Source organism: Macrobrachium nipponense, chromosome 32 (assembly GCF_015104395.2).
Source record: "Macrobrachium nipponense isolate FS-2020 chromosome 32, ASM1510439v2, whole genome shotgun sequence".
Taxonomy (NCBI): domain Eukaryota; kingdom Metazoa; phylum Arthropoda; class Malacostraca; order Decapoda; family Palaemonidae; genus Macrobrachium; species Macrobrachium nipponense.
Genome location: NC_061094.1, coordinates 21,285,485 through 21,310,397, shown reverse-complemented (window position 1 = coordinate 21,310,397; position 24,913 = coordinate 21,285,485). Strand labels below are relative to the sequence as shown.

At 45.1% G+C, this 24,913-nt stretch overlaps 1 protein-coding gene across 1 annotated transcript in view; it reads right to left on the bottom strand.

Moving 5' to 3' along the window:
- Window positions 1-24,913, bottom strand: part of LOC135207266 (ubiquitin-like-conjugating enzyme ATG3) — a 118,001-nt gene that overhangs the window by 74,773 nt on the left and 18,315 nt on the right. Inside the window, 1 exon segment of the mRNA XM_064238920.1 lies at window positions 5,814-6,002. Within this exon segment, the coding sequence (XP_064094990.1) occupies window positions 5,814-6,002 (189 nt within the window).

Below are 24,913 nucleotides of genomic sequence, written 5' to 3'. Positions count from 1 at the left end.
GTACGCCAGAGCTGTGGTGTTGTCTGAGTTGAATTGGACTATTCGATGAGAGACTTTTTCTTGGAAAAACTGGAGAGCTAAAAAGATGGGTGCCATTTCCTTTAGGTTTATGTGCCAGGACACCTGTTCCCCTCTCCAGGTGCCTGACACTTCTTCCCCCCCTTAATGTTGCTCCCCACCCCGTGGTGGACGCGTCGGAGAACAACACTATGGTCGGGGGGTGGGCTCTGAAGCTTGAGAGACATGCCCTCTGACAACTTCACTGGATCTAGCCACCATTTTAAGTGATGTTTTACCTCTCCTGAAATTTTTAAGATCATATCTAGATTCTTATTTTCTTTCCAATTTTCCTTGAGAAAAAATTGTAGCGGTCTGAGGTGCAGTCTCCCCAAGGAAACAAACTTCTCCAGCGAGGAAATGGTCCCCAGCAGGCTCATCCATTCCCTCACCGAGCACGAATCTTTCCTTAGGAAGGCTGACATTTGTCAAACATTGCTGCTGACGTCCCTGGAGGACGGAAAAAGCTCGAAAAGAGCCACTGAAATCCATCTGAATCCCCAGATACAAGATGGATTGGGTTGGAGTCGGATGTGACTTTTCGAAATTTACCAGTAGTCCCAGGGACTTCACCAACGATAAAGTTGTTTGAAGATCCTTCAGACACCGCGTTTGAGTGGAAGCACGAATGAGCCAGTCGTCCAGGTACATAGAGACTGATATTTGCAAGATGAAGCCACCTCGCCACGTTCTTCATTAAAGTCGTGAAGACCATAGGGGCCGTGCTCAATCCGAAGCAAAGCGCCCTGAATTGATAAACTGTCCCTTTTAGGACAAACCGAAGATACTTCATCGACTGTGGATGGATGGGGACGTGGAAATATGCGTCTTGAAGGTCTGAGGAAACCATCCAATCGTTTGGTCTTAAGGACCCAAGAACTGACTGAGGTGTCTCCATCTTGAATTTCTGCTTCTGTACAAACCGATTCAGACTGCTCACATCTAAGACTGGTCGCCAACCTCCCGACTGTTTCGGCACCAGGAATATCCTGTTGTAGAAGCCTGGGGATTCCAGGTCTACGACCTGTTCCACCGCTCTCTTTTCTAACATCTGCTCGAGCAGATCGAAAAGGATTTGTTGCTTCTCCTGATGGTAAATAGGGGATAAATCCTTGGGTTTGTCGTGCCACAATTGGGGGAGGTTTCCAAGAAAGGAATCTTTGTACCCCCAGGCTTGATGACGTTGAGCCGACCATACTGTTTCCGCCTTCCTCTCTATCCAAGCTTTTGAGAATAGTCGAAGCCTGGCTCCTACTGGTGGCTGAAGGATCTCTGGTTCATTTCTTTCCTCTGATCTTAGCCGAGACTCTGCCTCTGGAACGTGTACTTCCTCGAGAAGATGTTCTCGAGGAACTCCACCTCGAAATGGGCTTCTGCTTCTTACGAAAGGTAGCGTCGTGCAGACGTCGAAGAAACAACCGTACGTTTTGCCGACTGAGCTAGGAGTCTTGGGTAGCCTTCTCTTGTAGACTGACAGCCAGATCTTTGACCAAAGAGATGGCTCGAAAGAGGCGCATACAACAATTCTGCCTTTTGAGAGATAGAGACCGCCTTTGCAGTAAAACCACAATAGGCCGCTCTTTTCTTCAAAATCGAAGTGCAGAAGTGCGAGGCCAACTCCTCCGAACCATCCCTGATGGCCTTGTCCATGCATGCAAGCACGCTGGACAGCTCCTCCAGGCTAAGCGAATCAGGACTACGCGACCGGTTATCCAAGACCCCTAAACACCAATCCAAAAAGTTGAAAACTTCTATCGTACGGAAGAGTCCTTCATATGATGGTCCCATTTCAGAAAGGGTCCAGGGCACCTTCGTTGTCGACAAAAGGGATCTCTTCGGTGCATCTACCAAGGTAGCGAAGTCACCTTGGGACGAAGAGGGGGCTCTAAAACCTATCTCCTCCCCTGTCTCATACCAAAGACCTGCCTTGCCTGTCAGTCTTGAAGGGGGTAGGGCGAAAGCGTTCTTGTTTCGGGCTTTTCTTGACTCCATCCAATTCTGCATTTTCTTAAAAGCCCTTTTTGTTGATAACGAAGTAGCCATCTTCAACAATCCTGGAGTCTTGATAGCCTTCGACGATAGCAATTGTGAAGGAGGCGACTGCGGGGCTTCAGGTTTAAACTTCTCTTCAAAGGAGGTTAGAAGCAATTGAACCAAAACCTGGTAATCTGAAGATACTGTTGATGATTGTTCTTCATTTAATTCCTCTGACAAGTTTCCTTCTTGAGATTCATTACTATCCTCTGAATCTCGGCGAATGTCTGAAGAAACATTACGTCATGCGTCCAGCTGCGCACCATGCCTGGCGTCAAGCCGAGTGTCCAGCCAAGCGTCCTGCCGAGCGTCACGCTTGGCATCCAGCCGAGCGCCCCGCCCGGCGTCGAGCCGAGCGCCCAGCCGAGCGTCAGGCCTGGCATCAAGTCTCGCTGCCGCCTTAACGTCGTGCTCTGCAGACCTTCGTGCACGAAATCTCGAAGGCGAGGTAACAGGAGAAAGAGCGAGGCGATGAGAAGGAGAAGGAGACTGCCTGGATCTCTTGACTGGCAGCTTATCATCCTTCCTCCTGTGACGTGACTTTTCCTCTTTCTCTGCAACCAATAAGGCAATTTGATGTTGCAAATTCTCAATCTTCTTCGATTTAGGGCTGATCCTGTGAGAAGACGAGGGGCGAGGGGAAGCCCTCCTCCTCCTCACATGGACCGCCACAGGTATATCCTTAGCGCAACCAGGGCGCTCAGAAGCATTGTCGTCAAAAGACATCCTCTCCGGCGACGATCGCAACACAGAAGAAGAGAAAGGACTTGAAGTGTCCTTCTCCCTAAGACCAAAGGTGACGGCCGCCTGTGCGACATCTTGCACCTTTGCTCTCTTTTGCGGTGGAGAGTCTTCGAATTGTTCTGGAGACGACCGCAAAACAGAAGGGGCTAACGGATGTGCAGCGTCCTCCTCTAAGGAATCAAAGGCGGCGGCCGCCCGTGAGACATCTAGCATCTTTGTCCTCTTCAAAGGGCGCGATCGCTTCCGAAAGCTCCAACCGCTGCACGGGGAGGACGTTTCTGATGACGAAAAACACTCTTTCAAGATCCGTTTACGAACTTTGGAAGCCTGGGAAGCGCCCCCAGGTCTTGCCGAAGGAACATCAGATCGGTTGTCCGACCCCCCTTCCGCAACACTCGGAGCATTATCACTACACACCACTGCACTATTAACACCTTCTAATGCTTGCACTTTTGATTCCAGGCTACGCAAAGATTCAAGAATCATCGATAGGGTATTACCCTCCACAGACACTAATGTAGGGCCCAAAGGCATCACAGGTTTAGGAAGGATAAATTCCACTGGATGTGTAACTGGCGTTACACTCCTCCTTACCCTATCTCTTTCTATTTTACACACATATGATTCATATGCCTTCCACGCAGAATCAGACATACTCTCACATTCATTGCAGCGATCATCAAACATACAAACATGTTTCCGACAATTCGCGCACACTGTATGAGGGTCTACCGAAGATTTCGGTAGCCTCACCTTGCATTCTTCCACACAACATACTCTGGTGCTAGTCGAACTAGATCCAGACATCTTAAGTTTAAGGAAAAATCAAGCCAAATTCAAAACCAATCCACAATTAGCGTATGCCTAACCACCGATCCAAATCAAATAACCAAAAATCAATCGGGATACTCCAAGTGACCAAAAGTGTTCCAAAATCCAATGACGGAGGTGCAGAAAACACTTGTTGGCTGCACCGGCGACAGAAAATATCTGAAAATGGGAATGGTTCCTGACGCCCGCCTCCCAGCGGCGGGAATGGTACTACACCTGGCGCGACCACTTGCGTGTGCCGGGAGTTTTGAAATTCTGTCGGACTTCGGAGAATACAGCTATATATATATCTGGCAGGCAAGGTCATGAACAAAACAAATAGTATACTTAAAGTATCATCCTACATCAAATATACCATTGAATTGGTATTATTAATATCAATTCAAAGTCATCTGAAACATTTTACCATTAGAAATATATAAACACCCAATAACAGAGAGAGACAGAGAGAGAGAGAGAAAAAAAAAAAACTCTTTACAATATCAAAAGATTGAAATGAACTTCTATAGGCAACACTTCTTCCCCTACCATAAATACATATATCTTTTCCAGAGAAGAAAGAAAGAAAGGACTGAACAATCTGTTTGTCTATCAATTCTTTTGCTGAGAGAGAGAGATAAAAGAAGGAAGAAATAGAAACACCAAATGTACACCTTATGTAACATCCTACATTAAATTTACCTTAAATTATTATCATTCTACTGTATTAATCTTAAAGATTATATTAATATAATTTCAAAGTAATCCTAAACATCATTACCCTTAAAGGTATATACGTACATACGTACTCCTAACATTTGCAGCAGAGAGAGAGAGAGAGAGAGAGAGAGAGAGAGAGAGAGAGAGAGAGAGAGAGAGAGAGAGAGAGAGAGAGAGAGAGAGAGAGAGAGAGAGAGAGAGAGAGAGAGAGAGATTGCATAATCATTGACCATTACATGGCACTGTTCCCCTCCCCTGTCACATTACTTGACATATTTGACAGCTTCCTGAGCTCCAAGAGTCTCTGGAATTGAGAGAAGGTAGGGAAATGGATACAGAGAAAGATGAAGGGAAGAATAATTTTCATTTGAAATTACAATTATTATTATTATCATTATTATTATTTGAAAATATTAATAAACACATACATCTACCATAAAAATTCTCTCATCTCAGTAAGAGAAAGTTATCCTTACGTAAGTGAAATGGAAAGGTTATTTTTATCTTTTTAAAATACTACCACATACAAATTTTGTAATTACAGTTTTATTATTACGTATTATTATTAACAACTGAAAATATCAATAAACTATTACATACTAGTACGTACCATAAAAATTCTTTCATCTCAGTAAGAGAGAGAGAGAGAGAGAGAGAGAGAGAGAGAGAGAGAGAGAGAGAGAGAGAGAGAGAGAGAGAGAGCACGCGCATTGAATCGGCAACATCATATATCTGACCATCAAGAGTGAAATTATGAATTATTTCTGAGACAGAGAATAATAATGAAGACAGAGAGAGAGAGAGAGAGAGAGAGAGAGAGAGAGAGAGAGAGAGAGAGAGAGAGAGAGAGAATAAGTCCTTGACTCCTTTCCCTTCACAATACATATAACAAACTGTCATTTACTCCCCTGCCCTCCTTTCTCGAAGTTGATAAAGACTTGGAATCGCTATTTCTTATTAATATTTGAAAATTAGTTATTAGGTAAATCACTTATTTATCATACTACAAAACAAATAAACATACATGAGAGAGAGAGAGAGAGAGAGAGAGAGAGAGAGAGAGAGAGAGAGAGAGAGAGAGAGAGAGAGGAGAAATTTTACTGTTATTGTTTAATCTCATTAAACTTAATATTATTTGAAAATTAGTACTGTAAATTATAATTTCATCATAAAACGTAATAGTACCCTTACAGATATATACATGCACTTCTCACACTTCCAGCCAAAATAGAGGGAGAGAGTTACCAGTATGAGAGAGAGAGAGAGATGAGAGAGAGAGAGAGAGGAGATAGAGAGAGACGAGAGACGAGAGAGAGAGAGAGAGAGAGAGAGAGAGAGAGTAGAGAGAGAGAGAGAGAGAGAGTTATTTAAGAGTCAAATGGCAAATACTAGTTCAACCAGGATTCTATTATAACAAAGAACTTTTGAAATCTTAATTTTTCACATACCTGCTTACATCTTTTATAACATGGAACATTCTTCGTTATGAGAAATTGTTTATCTGGAGGTAAATACGGTTTTGTCTTACTGCTATCACCTGCTGCCCAACGCCAAGTTGGACAGTGATGCACTAAGTGATCTCCAGCTGCCAAAAATTCTTCTGGAGTTAAAACACCAGTCTCCTTAAATTTGGACTCCTGAAATGCATAAAAAACAATTCAGTTATACCATGATGAAACAATGAAGCCAATGCAAAAAAAAAAAAAAAAAAAAAAAAAAAAAAAAAAAAAAAAAAAAAAAAAAAAAAAAAAAAAAAAAGGTGAGATATTACATCTGTTTATATTTTTTTTTAGGTACAAACTGCTTGCTTTTGTTACGCTCATAAACTATGAGTTAATATAGTTGTTGAAAACATGTCTAGCAATGACTTTATGAGAATTAAGATTTTCCCCCAAAAGTAAACCCAATGGCCCTCTTCTAAAAGATTTAATTCCTTGACTGCTTGCAGACCACAGGTGTGCCCCACCAGATAGGAGAAAACCATATTTGTATGTATGAAGCAAAATGACTTAATCTTTCATTAAAATTACAGACAATTTTTCCTTTAACTCATGCTAAATAGCTTTTCAGAGGGGAGGTCACTGACTCCTAACGCTAAACTTTAGTTTTCATAATAACAGTGATTCAGTACCTATAGTACAGGCAGACTCCTGTTATCAGCAGACTCAGTTAATGATGATCTGGTTTGCCATAAAATCAGCGATTTATGGCGCCATACCAGGCTGAGTTTCGGTTATCGGCGCCATAAGGTGCCGATAATAGAGTTATGGCGCCATAAAATATCTAACAGAGGTGCCATAAATCGCTGAGTGTATGTTAATGACAGTTTTTGCTTATCAGCAACCAGCCAAGAACAGAACCCCGGCCGATAACCAGGGACTGCCTGTATATTTATCTATATATGTTATATAGCACAGTAGTACGTACTTACTTCTTATATAGTACGCATAGTCGTCACAAGTCTAATTGCTGGTTAATGGATGGAACACCTCTTTCCACACTAACAAAACATCACAAACTAAACTACATACATATATCTCTTGCAAAATGCTGGACACAATTGGCATCACCAGCAACTAGCATTAACAACATATGCAACAGACATCAGTGGTACTTTTATGAGTTATTTTTGGTGGAGGAAGGGGAAAGGAGCTTAATGGCAGTTGAGGTGGTGATCATCAAAAATATGCGGGAACATGCTCGTGATTTGGGAAAGTGCTACCTTCTCATAACCTACTGTGATTATGGAACGTAAATTTAATGAGCAAAAAGAAATGAACATTTTAACACTTAGTCTGGACTTGAAGCAATGCAGTTCTAGAGATGGCGTTTGGTTGCAATTGCTAAACATCAGTATTCAGATTTATTGTTAGATTTGGAGATAACTGCATGATCAGTTATCATTTCACTGTCATACGTCACAAAATAAAAAATTTGCTGACAGGATCAAGAAGAAAGTTGTGCAAATTTTTAGAAAACTTTTCATTATGACTAGCAAGAACTAATTTTCTCCCAGCTGCCTACAAAGATACCAATACACTTGTTCCAAAGCACACTCCACTCCATTGTCCAGTTGTCCACCGTCCATTAGTAATCATGTATTAACGTTGCTGTACGTGACCCTCTGTTGCAGTGCTAAAACTGAACCTGGTAGCTTTTGTGGGTGTACCTGCAGCACTTCAAGTGCTGTTATTGTTGAATGGTGCTATGTATTGCATGCATGGCCCCATCAACTCCTAAGAGGATCAGGAAGAATTTGATCGGCTGGTCTGTGACCTAGGACAAGCTGAAGAAGTATGCAAATGATTCTGGGAAGGTGTCCAGAAGTATGGCCTGCAAAGTCATGGCTAAGCCCCACCATGAGGAAATTTAACAATCAACTTTGATCTGGTTTCATCGACAGAGGTCAGCCAGGCCACTTGTAAGTGATGCTGAGGTGATGAGCCAAGACCCTCTAGGCACCTTAATGACTCTTGACGACCTGTTTGCTGGTTCATAGCCTTGTGGGAGAACAGAAGAGAAGACAGTGGTGGAGGAGGGGCGGAGGAATCGCAAACCCTCATAAATTTTTAAAGTCTGACTCATGTAAGCAGTTTCAGCAGTTTACAAGTTCATTGGTGGGAGAGAGGGTTTTGTTTTTATTTTGTGTATTGTAATGTAAAGTGTTTTGTGTGTTGCTTATAAGCAAATCAAGTACATATACAGTAGTGTGCACTGACAAAATGAAGGAAAAAAAAAAGGGTACACACATATATCATGTTGAGATAAACTAGTTTGTAAACATTTACTCTGTCCGTCTATTCACCTTTCTCTTACTCTCTCTGGATTATCCCTTATTGCTATTTACATACCCATAGTATGGCATATACAAAAACATAAATATGTAAAAATTTTTACATTGGCCAAAACATATACGTAATCTACTTCAACTTTAGCAGTCATGTATCACTGGTTGAAACCTTGAGTAAAGAGGTAGTACAGTATGTTTACTGATTGACACAATTATGTAAATCACATTTTATTAAGGAATATTTATTAACTTGTTATAAAATAACCGTGCAATGCTAGAGAGGGAGATGGTAATGCTAGAGAGGGAGATGGTAAAGAGACTAACATTAATTCGATCTGAAGTTTTACTATCCAAATTTAATCATAGAGTACACAATAAAGTTTAAATCCTTTAATGGAATTTGACCAACATAATATATTTATCAGCAACTTGAACAGCAGCTTAGATTCAAAATTTTGCGGGTAGCGCTTCAACATATAGTTTGTGTAGGTGATCAACCCATCACACTACCGAAATATTGGTATGATCCACTTTATTATAAAAATGTGACTTTTAGTAAGTAATTTACCAAGTAATTACATAGCTGAATCCCACATTGACAGGTGGTAGGATACATTTGTGCAGTATCGTTGCCATATTAGGATTAAGGAATTAAGAGTAGGTTCTTAGGTGGTTGGAGTAATATTAAGTTAGGCTTAGTTAGGTATTAGAGGATAAGATTAGATTAAGTTGCAGACTGTAAAATTAATGTGTGTGTGTCAGTGACAGGTATAGCAGGAAAGTCAGTTGGATGAGAAGAAGTTAAGTTGGAGGTAAAGTTGGGAGAGATTGAGGTGGACGCAAGTTTTGTGGTACTGGGAGATGAGCAAATGCTATGTTGTTTCCTGTTTGGGATGGATTTTTTTAGGAAGAATGGGTTGGTAGTGGATGTTGGGAAAGGACTTCTGTTGAAAGAGGAGGTTGTAGTAGGGAGAATTCAAAGTGAGGCCGTAAGCATGGATAGGTTTGTGGGAGTGATTAGTAGAAGTCTGAGTGAGGAGGAGGAGGAGGGATATACTAGTGAGTTGGATAAGAGCGAAAATGAACTGCTAACAACAGAGGATATTGAGATCCAGCAGAATTGTCTTGTGGTGAGGTTGTTGAGTAAATGGATGTGGTTTGCTGAGAGGTTTGTATTGTTTGAAGGTGTGGAGTATTTTTCATGAGAAGATGGATTTTTCATGAGAGAAGATGGAAGATCGAAGAGCAGAGCAGTGGGGATGTGCATGTTAATTCATGAGAAATATGGACACATGGGGAGGTTTAAGTTGATCGAGTATATGAAAGAGCATCTGTTTTCCCCGTATTTGAGGGAAATTTGTACGGATGTGGCAGTTATGTACGTGCGAAGAATGTCAGAAAGGAAAGTAGTATTAAAGAGTGTATGATAGCCCACCTGTTTTGAAGTTGAGTATGAAAGAACCACTTGAGTTGGTGGCAATTGATTGTGTAGCTTTGCCAGTAACTGCAAGAGGAAATGTAGGAGCAGTTGTTATGGTAGATTATAAGAGTAAGTTTGTCAGTTGTGCAGCTGTGAAGAATAAGACTAATGAGAATGTTGCAAGAGTAGTCAGTATGGTCTCGTTGCCTGCATGCGTGAGGAAGCCGGTATGAATATTGAGTGATAATGGGCCTGAGTTTGTTGGTAGACCTTTTGAGCGCACGTTGGGAGATTGGGGTATTGAGCATGTAGTAACAACTCCATATATGACTAGTGCAAATGGGCAGAATGAACCATAAGGACTCTGAGTGAGATGTTACGAATGTTGACCGATAGACAGAATGAATGGGATTTGTTGTTGGGAAGAGTGGTAGCAATGTATATGGGTCAGTGCATAAAAGCACAGACACACCTCCAAGTGAATGTAATGAATTACAAGAGGTGTGTGAGAGCGAGTTTGGATTTGAATGAGGATAAGCAGGATGCGTGGAGACAGGCAAATGAAAAGGTTTTAGTTTCAAAGTATGTTATAAGGTGTCGAAGGAAGTGGTTAAGAAGGGAAGATTGATGGTAAGATACATGAGAAGTATCAAGGTCCATATGTAGTGAAAACAGTTTGGTCCAACAGATTGAGTTATGTGCTAGAAGACAGGAATGAAGAAGGAAATGTAAGGGTAACATGAGCACATCATAATCAGTTGAGAAGATGGAGAGAACCACCAAAATACATAATAGAGCATCCCATTAGGAAGTTAAGTGAGGAAAAGGAAAGGGAATTTGAAGAAATAGAAGACAAATTGGAGACATGAAATTTTCATTATTAAAATGAAGTTTTATTGTATACTTACCGAACAATTATGATTATACCCACCCTCCTCCCCTTAGGTGGACGGACGGGCAGAAAGAATTGGATTCACCTGGGCAGTTGTACCTGGTTCTCCCGCGAGTGGAGGGAGATGACGTCATCACCACCAGTGTTGGCGACGCCGACGCGCTAAATTTGAATTTAGTATCCTGCCGCTCGTGGAAATCACGGCTCTATAATTGTTCGGTAAGTATACAATAAAACTTCATTTTAATAATGAAAATTTCATTTTTATTGTAGTGTCTTACCGAACAATTATAGAGCTGATTACACATTTATGGGAAGGTGGGATTCAGTGGACCACTAGTATTTTCAAATGGTTACATTTATTGCAATACCAGTAAACACTCAAGGTGTCTGTTGTACCTTACCTTGTAAGAGAGCTACAGCAGACTGTTACTGCCTCTGGTCGGTGCTCTTCTTACTATTGTAGAGGAATTGGAATTTGACCAAAGTTAGCCTCTACAGGAGTGGAATCCTTCCGTAGTTCAAGCGAGTCAAGGCTGACTGACAGAGGATAGTAACAACAAAGATTGCCCTTGCCCTGGGCTAAGACCAGAAATTCAATCATACAAAACATTTGTCACCAACACCAGATTTAAAAACATATATACCCAACCATTGTAAAATCTGACCTAACAGACTGGTGAGTATCCAGGTACTCAGTACCCCCAGCTTCCCTTGAACTACGACAACCTATTCAAGGTGAAAAGTTAGCATAGAGGTGACGACCCCTGTGCCGTTTCTCCCAACACCATGCCAGAAACCGCCACCGGACCTAACGTTTTACAATTCTCGAAAACCGTTTCTATCTCTTTGAGATAATGACTCGCAAAAACCGAATTCGATCTCCAGAACGTTGCTCTGAAGAATCGAAGCTAAAGATAAATTCTTTCTGAATGCTAAAGAAGTTGCCACTGCTCTAACCTCGTGAGCTTTAACTCTCAGAACGGAAGATTGTCGTTCTCGGACTGCGAGTGATCTTCCCTGATAAGCTCTCTAATAAGAACGATATAGCATTCTTAGAAAGAGGACGAGAGGGATTTTGAACCGAGGTCCAGAGCTTAGAAGATTGTCCTCTAATACCCTTAGTGGCAAACAGATACTGCTTAATAGCCCTGACTGGACATAAGAGCCTTTCTTCCTCCTCATGTCCAACCAAATCAGATAAGTTCCTTACCACAAAACTCCTCGGCCAAGGATTAGAAGGATTCTCATTTTTGGCTAGAAAGGTCAAAGATACCGAAAATACAGCATTGCCTTGAGAGAAACCGACTCTTTTGTCTATAGCGTGCAATTCGCTGACACGCTTAGCAGAAGCTAGTGCAATAAGAAAAAGTGCCTTCTTAGTCAAGTTCCTGAGTGAAGCCGACTTCAAAGGCTCAAACGGTGGCCCCATGAGGAACTTAAGCACCACATCTAAGTTCCAAGCCACTGTATCTTGCGGGAGCTTAGTGGTTTCGAAAGACCTAATGAGGTCCGACAGATCTGAATTGGAGGAAATATCCAAACCTCGATGTCGAAAAACCGAAGAGAGCATGGCTCTATATCCTCTGATCGTCGAAGGAGCCAGTTTCTTAGAGTTCCTAAGAAATAGAAGAAAATATGTTATTGTTATAATACAATTAAGTTTGTTCATACTTACCTGGCAGATATATATATAGCTGTATTCTCCGAAGTCCGACAGAATTTCAAAACTCGCGGCACACGCAGTGGGCGGCCAGGTGGTAGTACCCATTCCCGCCGCTGGGAGGCGGATATCAGGAACCATTCCCATTTTCTATTCATATTTTATCAGTGCCACTGTCTCCTGAGGGAGGTGGGTGGGCACTTAATTATATATATCTGCCAGGTAAGTATGAACAAACTTAATTGTATTATAACAATAACATTTTGTTCATGAAACTTACTTGGCAGATATATATATAGCTGAATCCCACCTTCGGATGGTGGGAAGAGACAGAATAGGATTTGTAGGAAACTTAAATTAAGTAGATGATATACACCTTGGTTCCTCACCTGTTAGCAAAGTAGACTCTGTGATTACTGTCACTTCAGCCTGCTTGTGCTTAATCAGAGTTGCCAGCCAGGTGGAGACCTGTAGTGCTGGTGCGCTCTGGAAATGCTCTGTCAACGGGGGACGTGACCTCAATGTGACAAGAGCATAGAGCCATACAAATGAGGGCAACGAAGCAACTGACCACCACCTGACCAACTATCCAAGACCCCCTGAACACTAGGCTAAGAGATGGGAGGTCTTCACCAAAACCTCACCACAACCAAAAACCACAACAACTAAAAACTAACCTAAACCTAACTAAGGGATAGGGAGAGAGCTACCTTCAGCCCCCAAGACTGTGTCTGCAGAAACGTAGGTGGCCCAAGAGAACAACAGTCCCTCGTATATTCGTTCTCACATCTCTCAAGTAGTGTGATGGCGAATACCTGAATTGCTCCTCCAAAAGATGGCGTCAAGGATGTCCTTGATCGACATGTTCCTTTGGAAGGCAAGCGAGGTTGCGACAGCTCTGACCTCGTGAGCTTTCACTCGCAAGAGGCTCAAATCGATCTGTGTGGAAGACGAATGAGCCTCTTTAATGACGTCCCTCAGAAAGAACGCCAATGCGTTCTTGGATAATGGTATATCGGGTCGTTTAACCGAACACCAGAGATTATCTGAGGGACCTCGTACTTCTTTAGTCTTGTGGACATAAAACTTTAGAGCCCTGACAGGGCACAGGACTCTCTCAGGTTTCTTTGGCCCGGCCCACAAGGCTTGTCATACCCTTGATTTCAAAGCTCCTTGGCCAAGGGTTCGACGGGTTTTCATTCTTTGCTAAGAAAGTGGGGACTCAAAGAGCAGACAGCATTGTCCCCTTTGAAGCCCACTCTCTTACAAATGGCCTGAATTTCGCTAACTCTCTTCGCCGTCTGCCAGAGCAGTTAGGAAAAGAGCCTTCTTCGTCAAGTTCCTAAGAGACGCTTCATGTAGAGGTTCGAAAGGACTCGACATTAACAGTCCCTAAGGACTAAATCCAGTTCCAAGAAGGAGGCCTCGCCTGAGGTATCTTGGATGTCTCATGATCTCAGGAGATCGTGAAGATCCCTGTTATCAGACAGGTCTAGTCCTCTGTGACGGAAGACTGCCGACAGCATACTCTTATATCCTTCCTTGATGGTCGGGAACAGCCAGCTTCTGTACTATTCCTTAAAATAGGCAGGAAATCGGCTATCTGGCTCACAAGAGGTAGTGGAAGAGGAAATTCCTCCTTTCTACACCATGCCCTGAAGGAAGCCCACTTCGACTGGTAAACAGCTCTCGAGGACGTTCTCCCTAGCATTGGCGATCGCCTTTGCAGCTGCTTTAGAAAAACCTCTCGCGTCTGGACCAGCTTTTCGATAGTCCTAAACGAACCAGTCAGACCCTCCAAGAACGGAGCGGTTTTCGGTTGATTATCTTGGCCAAAGTGGGGCTGGTCTGAGTAGATCTTTCCTCCAGGGCAACGTCCCTCGGAAAGTCTATGATGAATGACATTACCTCTGTGAACCATTCCTTCTTCGGGGCCACATCGGGGCGCATCAGGGTCAACCTCGTCCCCTCCGATGCCGCGAACTTCCTTACTACTTCCCCCATGATCTTGAATGGCGGAAGGCATACAAGTCAGGTTCGTCCAGTCCCAGAGCAGAGCGTCTATCGCGACTGCTCCCGGATCCAGCACAGGGGAGCAATAAAGAGGCAACCTCTTTGTTCTCGACGTCGCAAATAGGTCGACTAACGGACAACCCCACAGTCTCCAGAGCTCTCGACAGACGTCCTGGTGCAAAACGTCCATTCCGTCGGCAGGATCTGATCTTGTCGGCTGAGAAGGTCTGCTCTGACGTTCTGGAACTCCTGCGATAAATCTCGTCAGGATCCTTATCCGTCTCGCATCTGCCCACAGCAGAATCTCCCTCGCTAAATAAAAAAGAGGACGGGAGTGTGTACCTCCCTGCTTCTTTAGGTACGCAAGGGTGTGGTGTTGTCCAAGTTGACTTGGACTACTTTCTCTGCAACCTTTTGTTGGAAGAACTGTAGCGCCAGAAAACCGCCGCTAGTTCCTTTCCATGATGTGCCAGGACACCTGTTCCCCCCTCCAGGTGCCTGACACTTCCTCCCCCCCTCCCAGTGTTGCTCCCCATCCCGACACCGAGGCGTCGGAAAACAACACTAGGTCTGGGCTCAGAAGCTTTAGGGACAACCCCTCTCGAAACTTCCGAGGATCTAGCCACCATCTTAGATGGTTCTTCACCGATTTGGTGATGAAAAGGGTCGCATTCAGATCCTCTCTGACTCTCCATTCGTCTGCTAAGAAAAAACTGGAGAGGTCTGAGGTGTAGTCTTCCCAGGGAAACAAACTTTTCCAGTGAGGAAATGGTTCCCAGCAGACTCATCCATTCCCTCGCCGAGCAAGCTTCCTTCCCCAGGAAGGCCGAAACTCTCTCTAAGCCTTGCAGCTGTCGTTCCTGGGACGAAACGCTCGAAAAGCCCACTGAATCCAATCTGAATCCCCAGATACACGATGGACTGTGTTGGGGTCAGATGCGACTTTTCGAGGGTTGACCAGAAGTCCCAGGGGACTTCGCCAAGGCCAAAGTAAGTGAAGGTCCTTCAGACACCTTTCTTCTGACGATGCTCTGATCAGCCAATCGTCGAGATACAGGGACACTCTTATTCCTGCAGAATGTAACCATCTCGCTACGTTTTTCATGAGCATGGTAAATACCATCGGAGCCGTGCTTTAAACCGAAACAAAGGGCTCGGAATTGCCAAACTTTGTCCCTTAGCATAACCTCAGAAACTTTCTTGAAAGAGGGTGGATAGGCACGTGAAAGTATGCGTCCTGTAGGTCCAAGACACCATCCAGTTGCCCGGTCTTAAGGCTCCTAGAACCGACTGAGGTGTTTCCATCTTGAATTTTTTCTTTTCTACGAAAAGATTCAGGCTGCTTACGTCCAAGACTGGACGCACCCCGACGACTGCTTTGGTACCAGGAAAAGTCTGTTGTAGTATCCTGGTGACCCCAGGTCTAAGACCTGCTCCATGCTCTCCTTTTCCATTGATCCATTTGAATCTAAAGATCTAAAGAACCTCGGGAATGTTTCTCCCCTTGATACGAAACGGGGAAAGGATCTCTGGGAGGGTCCGGTGAAGAAGGAGGAGGGTCCAAAGGGGATCTTGTACCCCACTGATTTCCACTATCTTGAGGGACCACGCATCTGTATCTCTCTCTCTTCCACGCACCCGCAAAGAACTTTAGCCTGGCTCCGACAGGCATCTGAAGGACTTTCTTCTCACTTAGAGGATTTAGGTTTGAAGGAACTCTTCTCCTTGCAAGTCCTCTCCCTCGAGGAGCAGCTCTCGAGGGAGGCGCGCTACGAAAGGGTTTAACCTTCCTAGGAGGTCGTCCAGACGACGACGTGGTAGGGACTGCGGGACGTCTTGAAGACTGGGCCAAGAGATCCTGGGTAGCCTTCTCTTGTAGGCTCACTGCCAGGTCCCTTACCATAGCCTGGGGGAAGAGATGGCTCGAAAGAAGGTGCAAAAGAGAAGCTCTGCTTTCTGCGATGCAGAAACAGACCTCGCTGTAAAATTGCAGAAAAGCGATCTCTTCTTGAAGAAAGCAGTGCCGAAATGAGACACTAACCTCTTTCCGAACTATCCCTGACAGGGCCTTGTCCATGCATGACAACACATTGGACAGCTCCCCCCAGACTCAAAGAATCAGGACTCCTAGATTGAAGATCCAGGAATCCTCCTAGGCACCAGTCTAGGAAGTTAAAGACTTCCAGAGTCTTTTAACAGACCTTTCATGTGATGGTCGATCTCCGTTGGTGTCCATGAAATCTTAGCGGACGATAAAAGGGATCTCTTCTGGGCGTCTACCAGACTAGCAAAGTCCCCTTGGGAAGAAGACGGGATCTTAACTCCTACTTCAGCTTTGGTCCTCATACCAAATGCCGCCTTTCCCACTGAGTCTTGAAGGAGGAGGGCGAAAGTCGACTTGCCCTGATCCTTCCGACGTTCCATCCAATCCTGCAATTTCTTGAATGCTCTCTTAGTGGACAAGGAAGTCTTCATCTCCACCACTTCCGAACCTTGCCCGACTTCGAAGACGAAACTGAGAGGGAGGAGACTTAGGAGCTGCAGGCTGGAACTTCTCACCAAACAAAGAACGTAAAAGACGAACCAGCACCGTTTGTTAGTGGAAACCGACGACGAAACTGAGGCTGTTCTTCCTCCACTGAGTCTGCCGGACTACTAAGCTCTCCTTCCTCCCGAAGAGGTGCAAAGGAGATTGAACCTCTGGAGAGGGCGTGCGCCCAACGGGTCTAGCCTTCAACAAAGGCTTTCGAGGAAGACTAAAATCAGCCTCTTCAAAGCGACCGACCTTCTGTCGATCTCTTTTAGAGCTCGAACCACGAAGAGCGTCCTGACCGCGCTGCGCGTCAAAGGAGGTTACTCTTAGTCTCTCTCAAGGAGCGTCCTTACGTTTCACGCTCAGCGTCCAGCTTTCGCTTTCAAGCGTCCTTCTGAAGCGCTTCTCGAAAGCCTTCTCCACAGGCAAAGCGTCAAGCAAAACATCCCGACGATAGTCTTCCAAAGCGTCCTGCCGAGCGTCTTCAAAGCGTCCTCCAAGGCGTCCTGTCGAGCGTCCTCAAAGGCGTCCTGACGTGCGGGTCGGAGACAGAGACGAACGAGGAGACGGAGAAGGAGACTGCCTCGTCCTCTTGACAGCAGTCTAGCGTCCTTCCTACGTTTAGGCTCAACTGCTGCTGGGCGAGTCTTCCGAGCCATTAAGGTCGACAATTGGTCTTGAAGCGACGCAAGAATACTCTTCGTAGGTGAAGAACCGAGAGGAGGTGAAGGGCTGCGCCTGCGAGAAGACGAGGGGCGGGGGTGGGGGGCCGCCTCCTTCCTTCTCAAAGGTACAGCAACCTGCCTCTCCGAGGCGCGAGAGAAGCGCTTCTCAGCGTCGTCCTCGGACGACGTCCTACCTCTCTTCTGAGGAGGAAACGCGTCATACGACGGCAGGCGAAGACCGCAACGAGAGCGGAGAGAGGGGACGTAAAGCGTCCTCCCTAGGTAAAAGTCCTTTTCAACGGACGCGAGTCACTCCGAGCGCTCCAACCCCTTGCGCTGGGGGAGGGCGCCTCGGAGGACGAAAAACAGTCCTTAGGATGCGAGCCTGAGCACGCTCCTTGGCAGCCTGGGAAGAAGCAAACAGGTCCTGCCGAAGGGACGCCAGATCGGTGGGAGCCCCCGTAACCCTCTTGCGGCTTTCGACATGCCCACTCCTGAGTTCTGGGAGTCCGACAGAGGTCTAGACCTAGAGGCATTATGGGGCCGATCTGACGCCCCCTCCACAACACTAGGGCACGATCACACACTTTACTCGAGCCGTTTTCAAGGGCCAACACTTTGGACTCTAAAGTGCGTAATGACTCTAGAATCAGAGAAAGGGCATTACCTTCTCCAGACACAGAACTAGGGCCCTCAGCAACAACACAGGATTAGGTGAAGCAAAATTCTACTGGTGTTAGAATAGGAGAAATGTACTTCCCTTATTTACCTTTCGTAGAACCGCTCTTGGAGGAAGCACTCCTGATCCTATCGCGCTCCAACTTTACGGCGATAGGATTCATACACCTTCCATTCATCCTCAGTCAAACTTTTGGCATTCAATGCAACGATCACCAGCAAACAAACATGCCCCCCCCTACTACCCCATATACATGTGTGGGGGTCTACCGATGATTTCGGTAGCCTCACCTTGCAATCACTTCTCACACACACTCTGAAGCTCACTGAACTTGATCCCGACATCACGTTCATAGAAAAGCCAATCCAAAATCCAAAAAAACAGTCCCACTATCGCGTATGCCAATCCAACAATCCAGAGTCAAAACCAAAAAGTCAATCCAGATACTTATAACGAGTCAAAATCCAAAAAATCCTGGGACGGAGGTCTGTAAACAGGTGTTTACCGACCGGCGACAGAAAAAATATGATAGAAAATGGGAATGGTTCCTGATATCCGCCTCCCAGCGGCGGGAATGGGTTACTACCACCTGGCCGCCCACTGCGTGTGCCGCGAGTTTTGAAATTCTGTCGGACTTCGGAAAATACAGATATATATATATCTGCCAAGTAAGTTTCATGAACAAACTGCTATTTCTGTTAAAGAGGTCGCAGAAGTAGAGACTTTAGCACTTCTACACACTCTGAAGATTCTCCACTTCCTTGATAGAGTTTGTTAGAAGACTCTCTCCTACAACGAGCGATAGCTTCTGCAGCTCTTCTTGAAAATCCTTTCGCTCTGACAAGATTCCGGACAGTCTGAACCCTGTCAGAGCTAGAGCGGACAAGTTTTGGTGGAACCTCTTGAAGTGAGGTTGTTTGAGAAGCCACTTCTCTGGAGGAAGAAGTCTGGGGAAGTCTACTAACACTGGAGAAGGTCGGGAACCACTCTTTCCTGGGCCAAAAGGGAGCGATTAACGTTAGTGTTACATTGCTGTTGCGAAACGAACTTGAAAACTTGTTAGCACCTCTCTTATTAGACCGAACGGAGGGAATGCATAAGCTTCCAGACCCCCGACCAATCCAACAGCATTGCGTCCGACCGACCAGCTAGAGGATCTGGGACTGGAGAACAAAAGAGAGGAAGACGGTTGTTCCTTGATGTCGCGAACAGTCTATTGACGGTCGTCCCCAAAGGCGCCAAAGTTTCTGACAAATCTTGTTGTCAAAGTCCACTCCAGAGGTAACACTTGCTTTGTTGACGACTTACTCGTCCGCCAGGACGTTCATCTTTCCCGGAACAAATCTCGGGACTAGCTGAACCTTCGCTTCGTTTGACCACAGGAGGAAGATCCTTGGCTACTTCGTACAGAGAGAAAGACTGAGTCCCCCCTGTTTCCGCACGTACGAGAGAGCCGTGGGAGTTGTCGGAATGCACTGCCACTACTCGACCTTCTACTAAGCTCCGAAACTGTCTGAGCCAACCAAAGAAAATTGCTAACAGTTCCTTTACATTTATGTGGAACTTCTTACTCCTTCTCCGACCAAGCTCCTGAGTCCGTTGATTTCCCAGTAGGGCTCCCCAACCTGATGTCCGATGCGTCGGAAAAGAACTGTAGGTTTTGGGATGGATGGGTCGTAATCTAACCCTTCTTCCAACCTTGCTCGAGAGAGCCACCACCTTAGGTCCTCTTTTATTTGATCTGTGACAGGAAAGGTAATCGAGTCTGGTTGTGTCTTCCTGCACCAAGAGGCTCTCAGGAAAAACTGCAGAGGTCTCATGTGCAGTCTTCCCAACGTCAAACAAATTTCTCCACTTGACGTCAATTTGCCCAGGAGCCTCATCCATGATTGGCAGAACTTACCTTTTTTGTCCTAGAACTCCTGAACTGTCTCCAGACAGCCTTGAACCCTCTTCGGGGACAGAAAAGCCCGAAAAACTTGAGCATTCAGAATCATCCCCAAATAAAGGATGCTCTGAGATGGAACCAACTGGACTTCTGTTTGTTGACCAGAATTCCTAACTTTCTGGCAAGATCCAGAGTTGTTCCAAGGTCCTTCATGCACCGACTCTCTGATTCCGACCGGAGAAGCCAATCGTCCAGAGAGGAAGATTCTTACTCCTAATATGTGCAGCCAGCTTCCTATCGGGGATAGAACCCTGGTGAGAACTTGAGGAGCGGTCGCTAGTCCGAAGCAAAGCGCCCGAACTGAAACACCTTGCCTTCGAACATGAAACCTCAGTACTTCCGAGATTCGATGTATTGGAATGTGAAAATAAGCGTCTTGCATGTCCAGAGAGACCATCCAATCCCCGTCTGATGGACTCCAGAACCGACCGAGTGGTCTCCATATGAAATTTTGTTTTCTGGACATGCAAGTTCAGGGCGCTCACATCCAAAACCGGCCTCCAGCCCCCTGATGACTTGGGGACTACAAAAAGGCGATTGTAAAGCCTGGAGGAAAATCTCCTTCTATCTGTTCTATCGCTTCTTTAGAGAACAGCGCTTCCCACTTCTGCGGCTAGCGCCAGAAATTTGTCTGAGCCCGGAGAGTATGCCTGGAATGGAATTGGCACAGGTGAGAGCGAGGGAGGTGAAACGAGAGGAATACGATAGCCGAACTTGAGTACTTGCACTACCCAGGCTTCTGCTCCTCGTTTTCCCATTCCTCCCAAAAACAGAGCCAGCCTGGCTCCCACTGGTGCATGAAGAACCGAGCTTTCATTTGGAAGGTTTGTTAACCTTGGCCGAGGCCTTAGACTGAGGTCGCAAATTCGACTTCGCTGAAAGAAGCTCTTCGGGTTTTCTCCCTCGAAAAGGCACTTGGGCCAGAGGAGAAACCGAAGGAACAGTCTCCACAGGAGCTTTAGGCCTCTTAGTAGACTGTGCCAGTAAATCGAAGTAGATTTCTTATCTAGCGCAGACGAAATTGACAACACTACATCGTCTGGAAAGAGGTTATCTTTCACAAAAGGAGCAAACAAGAGAGCAGACTTCTGTTGGGACGTAACCCTTTTAGAAGCAAAGGAGCACCAAAGTTGCCTTTTCTTAAGGGTACCAAGGCGATGAGCGAAGCTAACATCACATCCATCCCTAATGGATTTGTCTGCACAGGACAGAACACCAATCCAATCCTCCGCTAACTCCTGAGAAAGAGAAGGACAGTCTTCGATCTTGGCCGCTAAGCGCCAATAGTCCAATCAAGGAAGCTAAGACTTCCAAAAGTTTAAATTGATTCTACAACGTGGTCCAACTCAGGCGCTGTAAAGAAAAACTTTCGCTGCGGCGAAAGCAGATCTTCTAGAGAGTCGATTAAACTGGAGAAGTCTCCCTGGGAGGAGGCAGAAACTCCCAGAGAAGGAGCTTCCCCCAGTTACATAAAACCTATACCTCTTACGAAGCAACTTAGAGGGAGGGTAAGCAAAAAGAGCCTTCCCTAAGTCTCTTTTCATAGACATCCATTTCTCAGTCTCTTTCAACGAATGTCTACCGCTTTAGATAGAACAAGTTTTTGGAGGAGAGGGTCTGAAGTTTTCCTCCTCATCAAAAAAGTCGAAGTTGGGGAGCGCGGAGCCGCTTTCTCAAAATAATCTGGATAAGATACCAGAAGAAATCTAAGGAGACGTGAATAACACGAGAGGTGATGTGAATCCTCCTCCTCTACTTCTTCTTCATTCTCCGATACCGCCGAAGAAGTAGACGGAACTACAACCGATTCTGAAGGTTTCGAACCACCCTTGGACTCATTCATCCAGTTGGTTAACATCTCTAACTGCTTGCGCAAAGGCGCCAGAGACGAACTTTCAAAAACGTTAACGTAGGCTTGGAAGAGCCTAAATGTTCAGCAGGAGGCGGAAAACTACTTGCGCCTCGCTCGGAGCCGCCGAAATTCGAGGCGAAAACAGGCGCATCAGGCGTAACAGACGAAAAGCGCCTAAAGAAACACCCTTAGAACTGCTAGCTACAGCGCTAAAACCACAATCTCTACTAGTAGATGGAGCCCCCCCCCGAAAAATAAAAGGCACAGATTGAGGGCGACGAACGAGCCGCTAACGGCCGCGGCGCAAACCCTACTCTCAGGCTCCTTATACCGCTTGACTGGAGGAGGCGAAGAATCGGCGCCTGAACGCCTCTTTAAGGACGCGAAACGGGCGAATCTCGCCAAGAGCGCCGCGCGACCGGAGACGAATCGCTTGAATCATTCGAAAGGCGTCTGACCGCAACACCTTTCCAACGCTTAACCGAGCCCTGTTGAGGCGCAACAGGCTCAACAAGAGAGGCGCCTGTCTGGTGGGGCAAATCCCGATCGACTCCCTTTGACTTCCGGTATGTCTTCTCCCCGGTGCGGGGGAGCTGGACAGTGACCTTTGTCTAGGAGACGTGTCAGGACAGACAGGACGCACCCTCAACTACACTCTTACCTGAAGCCGCTTTCTCCAAAAACGTCTTAACTGAATTACCAAGTTGCAAAAAAACCGTATTCGCTAGTACCGAAAATTTCTGATCTAACCTCGATTCCAGACTGGCAATGGTGTCGGAAGAAGAAACTACACAGGGAAGCCGGGAGAAGTGGGATTAGTAGGAGGAATAGGAGGTGTAGTTAAAGGAGACATAACAATTTGAGGAGAAACAGAAGGAACAGATGCATCGCAAGACGAAGCAGAGCTAAGTCTACTTTCCCTAAGCGCTGCTTTTCTAATTCTGTCTTTAGCTAATTTCTCCGAGTATGAACTAAAAAACTTCCAATGAGAATCAGTCCAATCACTACACTCGTTACATGTTCGATCTGCTGAACAAACCTGTCCCCTACACTTAACACATTTAGTGTGAGAATCATACTCTAACTTGGATAATCTAGTTTTACATCCTGAGATGCAAAACCTAACTCCCGACGGACTAGAATCCGACATGGCAACGCCTAAGTAAAAAGCAAAATAACAACAACGCCAAAAAAGAGTACTTCACCAATTCCGAAGATCAAATCCACAAAAAAAAGCGAAGCAAAGTCATCCAACCGCACCGACCACCGATGTTCACCGGACGCCGGCAGGAAAAGAATTGCATTCACCTGGGCAGTTGTACCTGGTTCTCCCGCGAGTGGAGGGAGATGACGTCATCACCACCAGTGTTGGCGACGCCGACGCGCTAAATTTGAATTTAGTATCCTGCCGCTCGTGGAAATCACGGCTCTATAATTGTTCAGTAAGACACTACAATAAAAATAAACAACTAGTGTTACTGGAACATAAGAGAAAGCGTAAAGAAGAGTAGAAAGAGTAAGGGAGCGTTTACAAAGTTGTTTGCAGAGAGTAAAGAAGATGGGTTATTTGATTTTGAGGGGTTTGGGAAGCTAGTAGGTGTGAGAAGTGAAAATACCCTTGCAATGTTGTTGGGTAGTAGTGAGAATGAGGGTGTAACTGATTTTGAAGGATTTGAGTGGGATGTGGAAGGTGTGAACTCGGTGAGTACAAGGAACGTGTACAAGGATATGCATGAGTTGGGTGAATTGGAAGCAAAACCAAGTTGTGAAAAAGATGGTAAGTAGTGTGTGAGAGTTCCCTTTGAGTGAAAGTGTTGAAAGAGTGAATGTGGGAGTGAGTGTGATTGAGAAGGAGTTAAAAGTACTGGTGAGTGTAAATGGGGAAGTTTTGGATAGTTTGAGGCAAAGCATGGCAGAAATAAATGAGAGTATGGAAGAGATGCTAGCAGCCATATCAGGTGTTGGCAAAGTTGAAGCCAATGTAAGTCTCCAGACTTTAAATGAGCTTGGTGTAAATAGTTTGGAACCAAGGCTAGGTAAGTCCAATGTGGTTGGAGTAGAAGTCAGTGAACAAGAGGTAGTGTATGGTTTAATTTGACTTATACTGTACATATAGATTTTTGGCATTATGCCAAGCACTGGGGCAACTAAGGCTATTCAGTGTTGAAATGGAAATTGACAGTAAAAGGTTTGAAAGGTGTTACAGGAGGAAAACCTCGCAGTTGCACTATGAAACAATTGTTAGGAGAGGGTGGACAGTAAGATGGAAGAAAGAGAATATGAACAGAGGTACAGTAAAAGGAATGAAAGTAGTTGCAGCTGGGGGCCAAAAGGATGCTGCAAAGAACCTTAAGTAATGTCTACATTGCACCGAATGAGGTGCACTGACGGCACTATCCCTCTACGGGGGATAGTGTATGAGAGACCATGGACCTGAAGACAAGGTCCAATTCCAGAGTACAGTGGGGTAGTCAGAATGGAATTTTTATTCTAAAATTAATATTAATAATACTTACCTGTATAATTTATCTAGCCCTAAATCCCCAAAAACCGCACCAAAATTTACCACATTGGCAACCCTGTTACCTCCTATTCTGTCCGCCAGTTGGCAACACTGTCGTTGACAGATACGAAAACCTTCCCTCAAATCAGTTGTGATAGGCCAGATCTGTGGGGTAGGATGGGTTGGACTAGATAAATTATACAGGTAAGTATTATTAATATTAATTTTAGAATAAAATTCCATATTAATAAACATATTACCTTAATATAATTTATCTAGCCCGATTAACCACATTAAAAAAGGAGGAGGGAATCTGAATACAATTTCCCCTTCGGACAGAATAGGAGAAAACAAACAAAGAAATATATATCATAGGCAGTCAAAACTCAACCCAAGGTCTAAGATACTAACAACTCAAAAGTCTCCTACCATAATGCCACCAAACTGCGGTAGCACAGGACAAGGAGTAAGTGCATAGTCAGTCCGTCTGTACTAAAGTCAGGTGACCGACCAGGTGACCAGTCAGACGAATTGCGGACAGCAAGGCTGCACCCTGAGACTATCAAGCACTATTCTTTCCCTAAAGGATG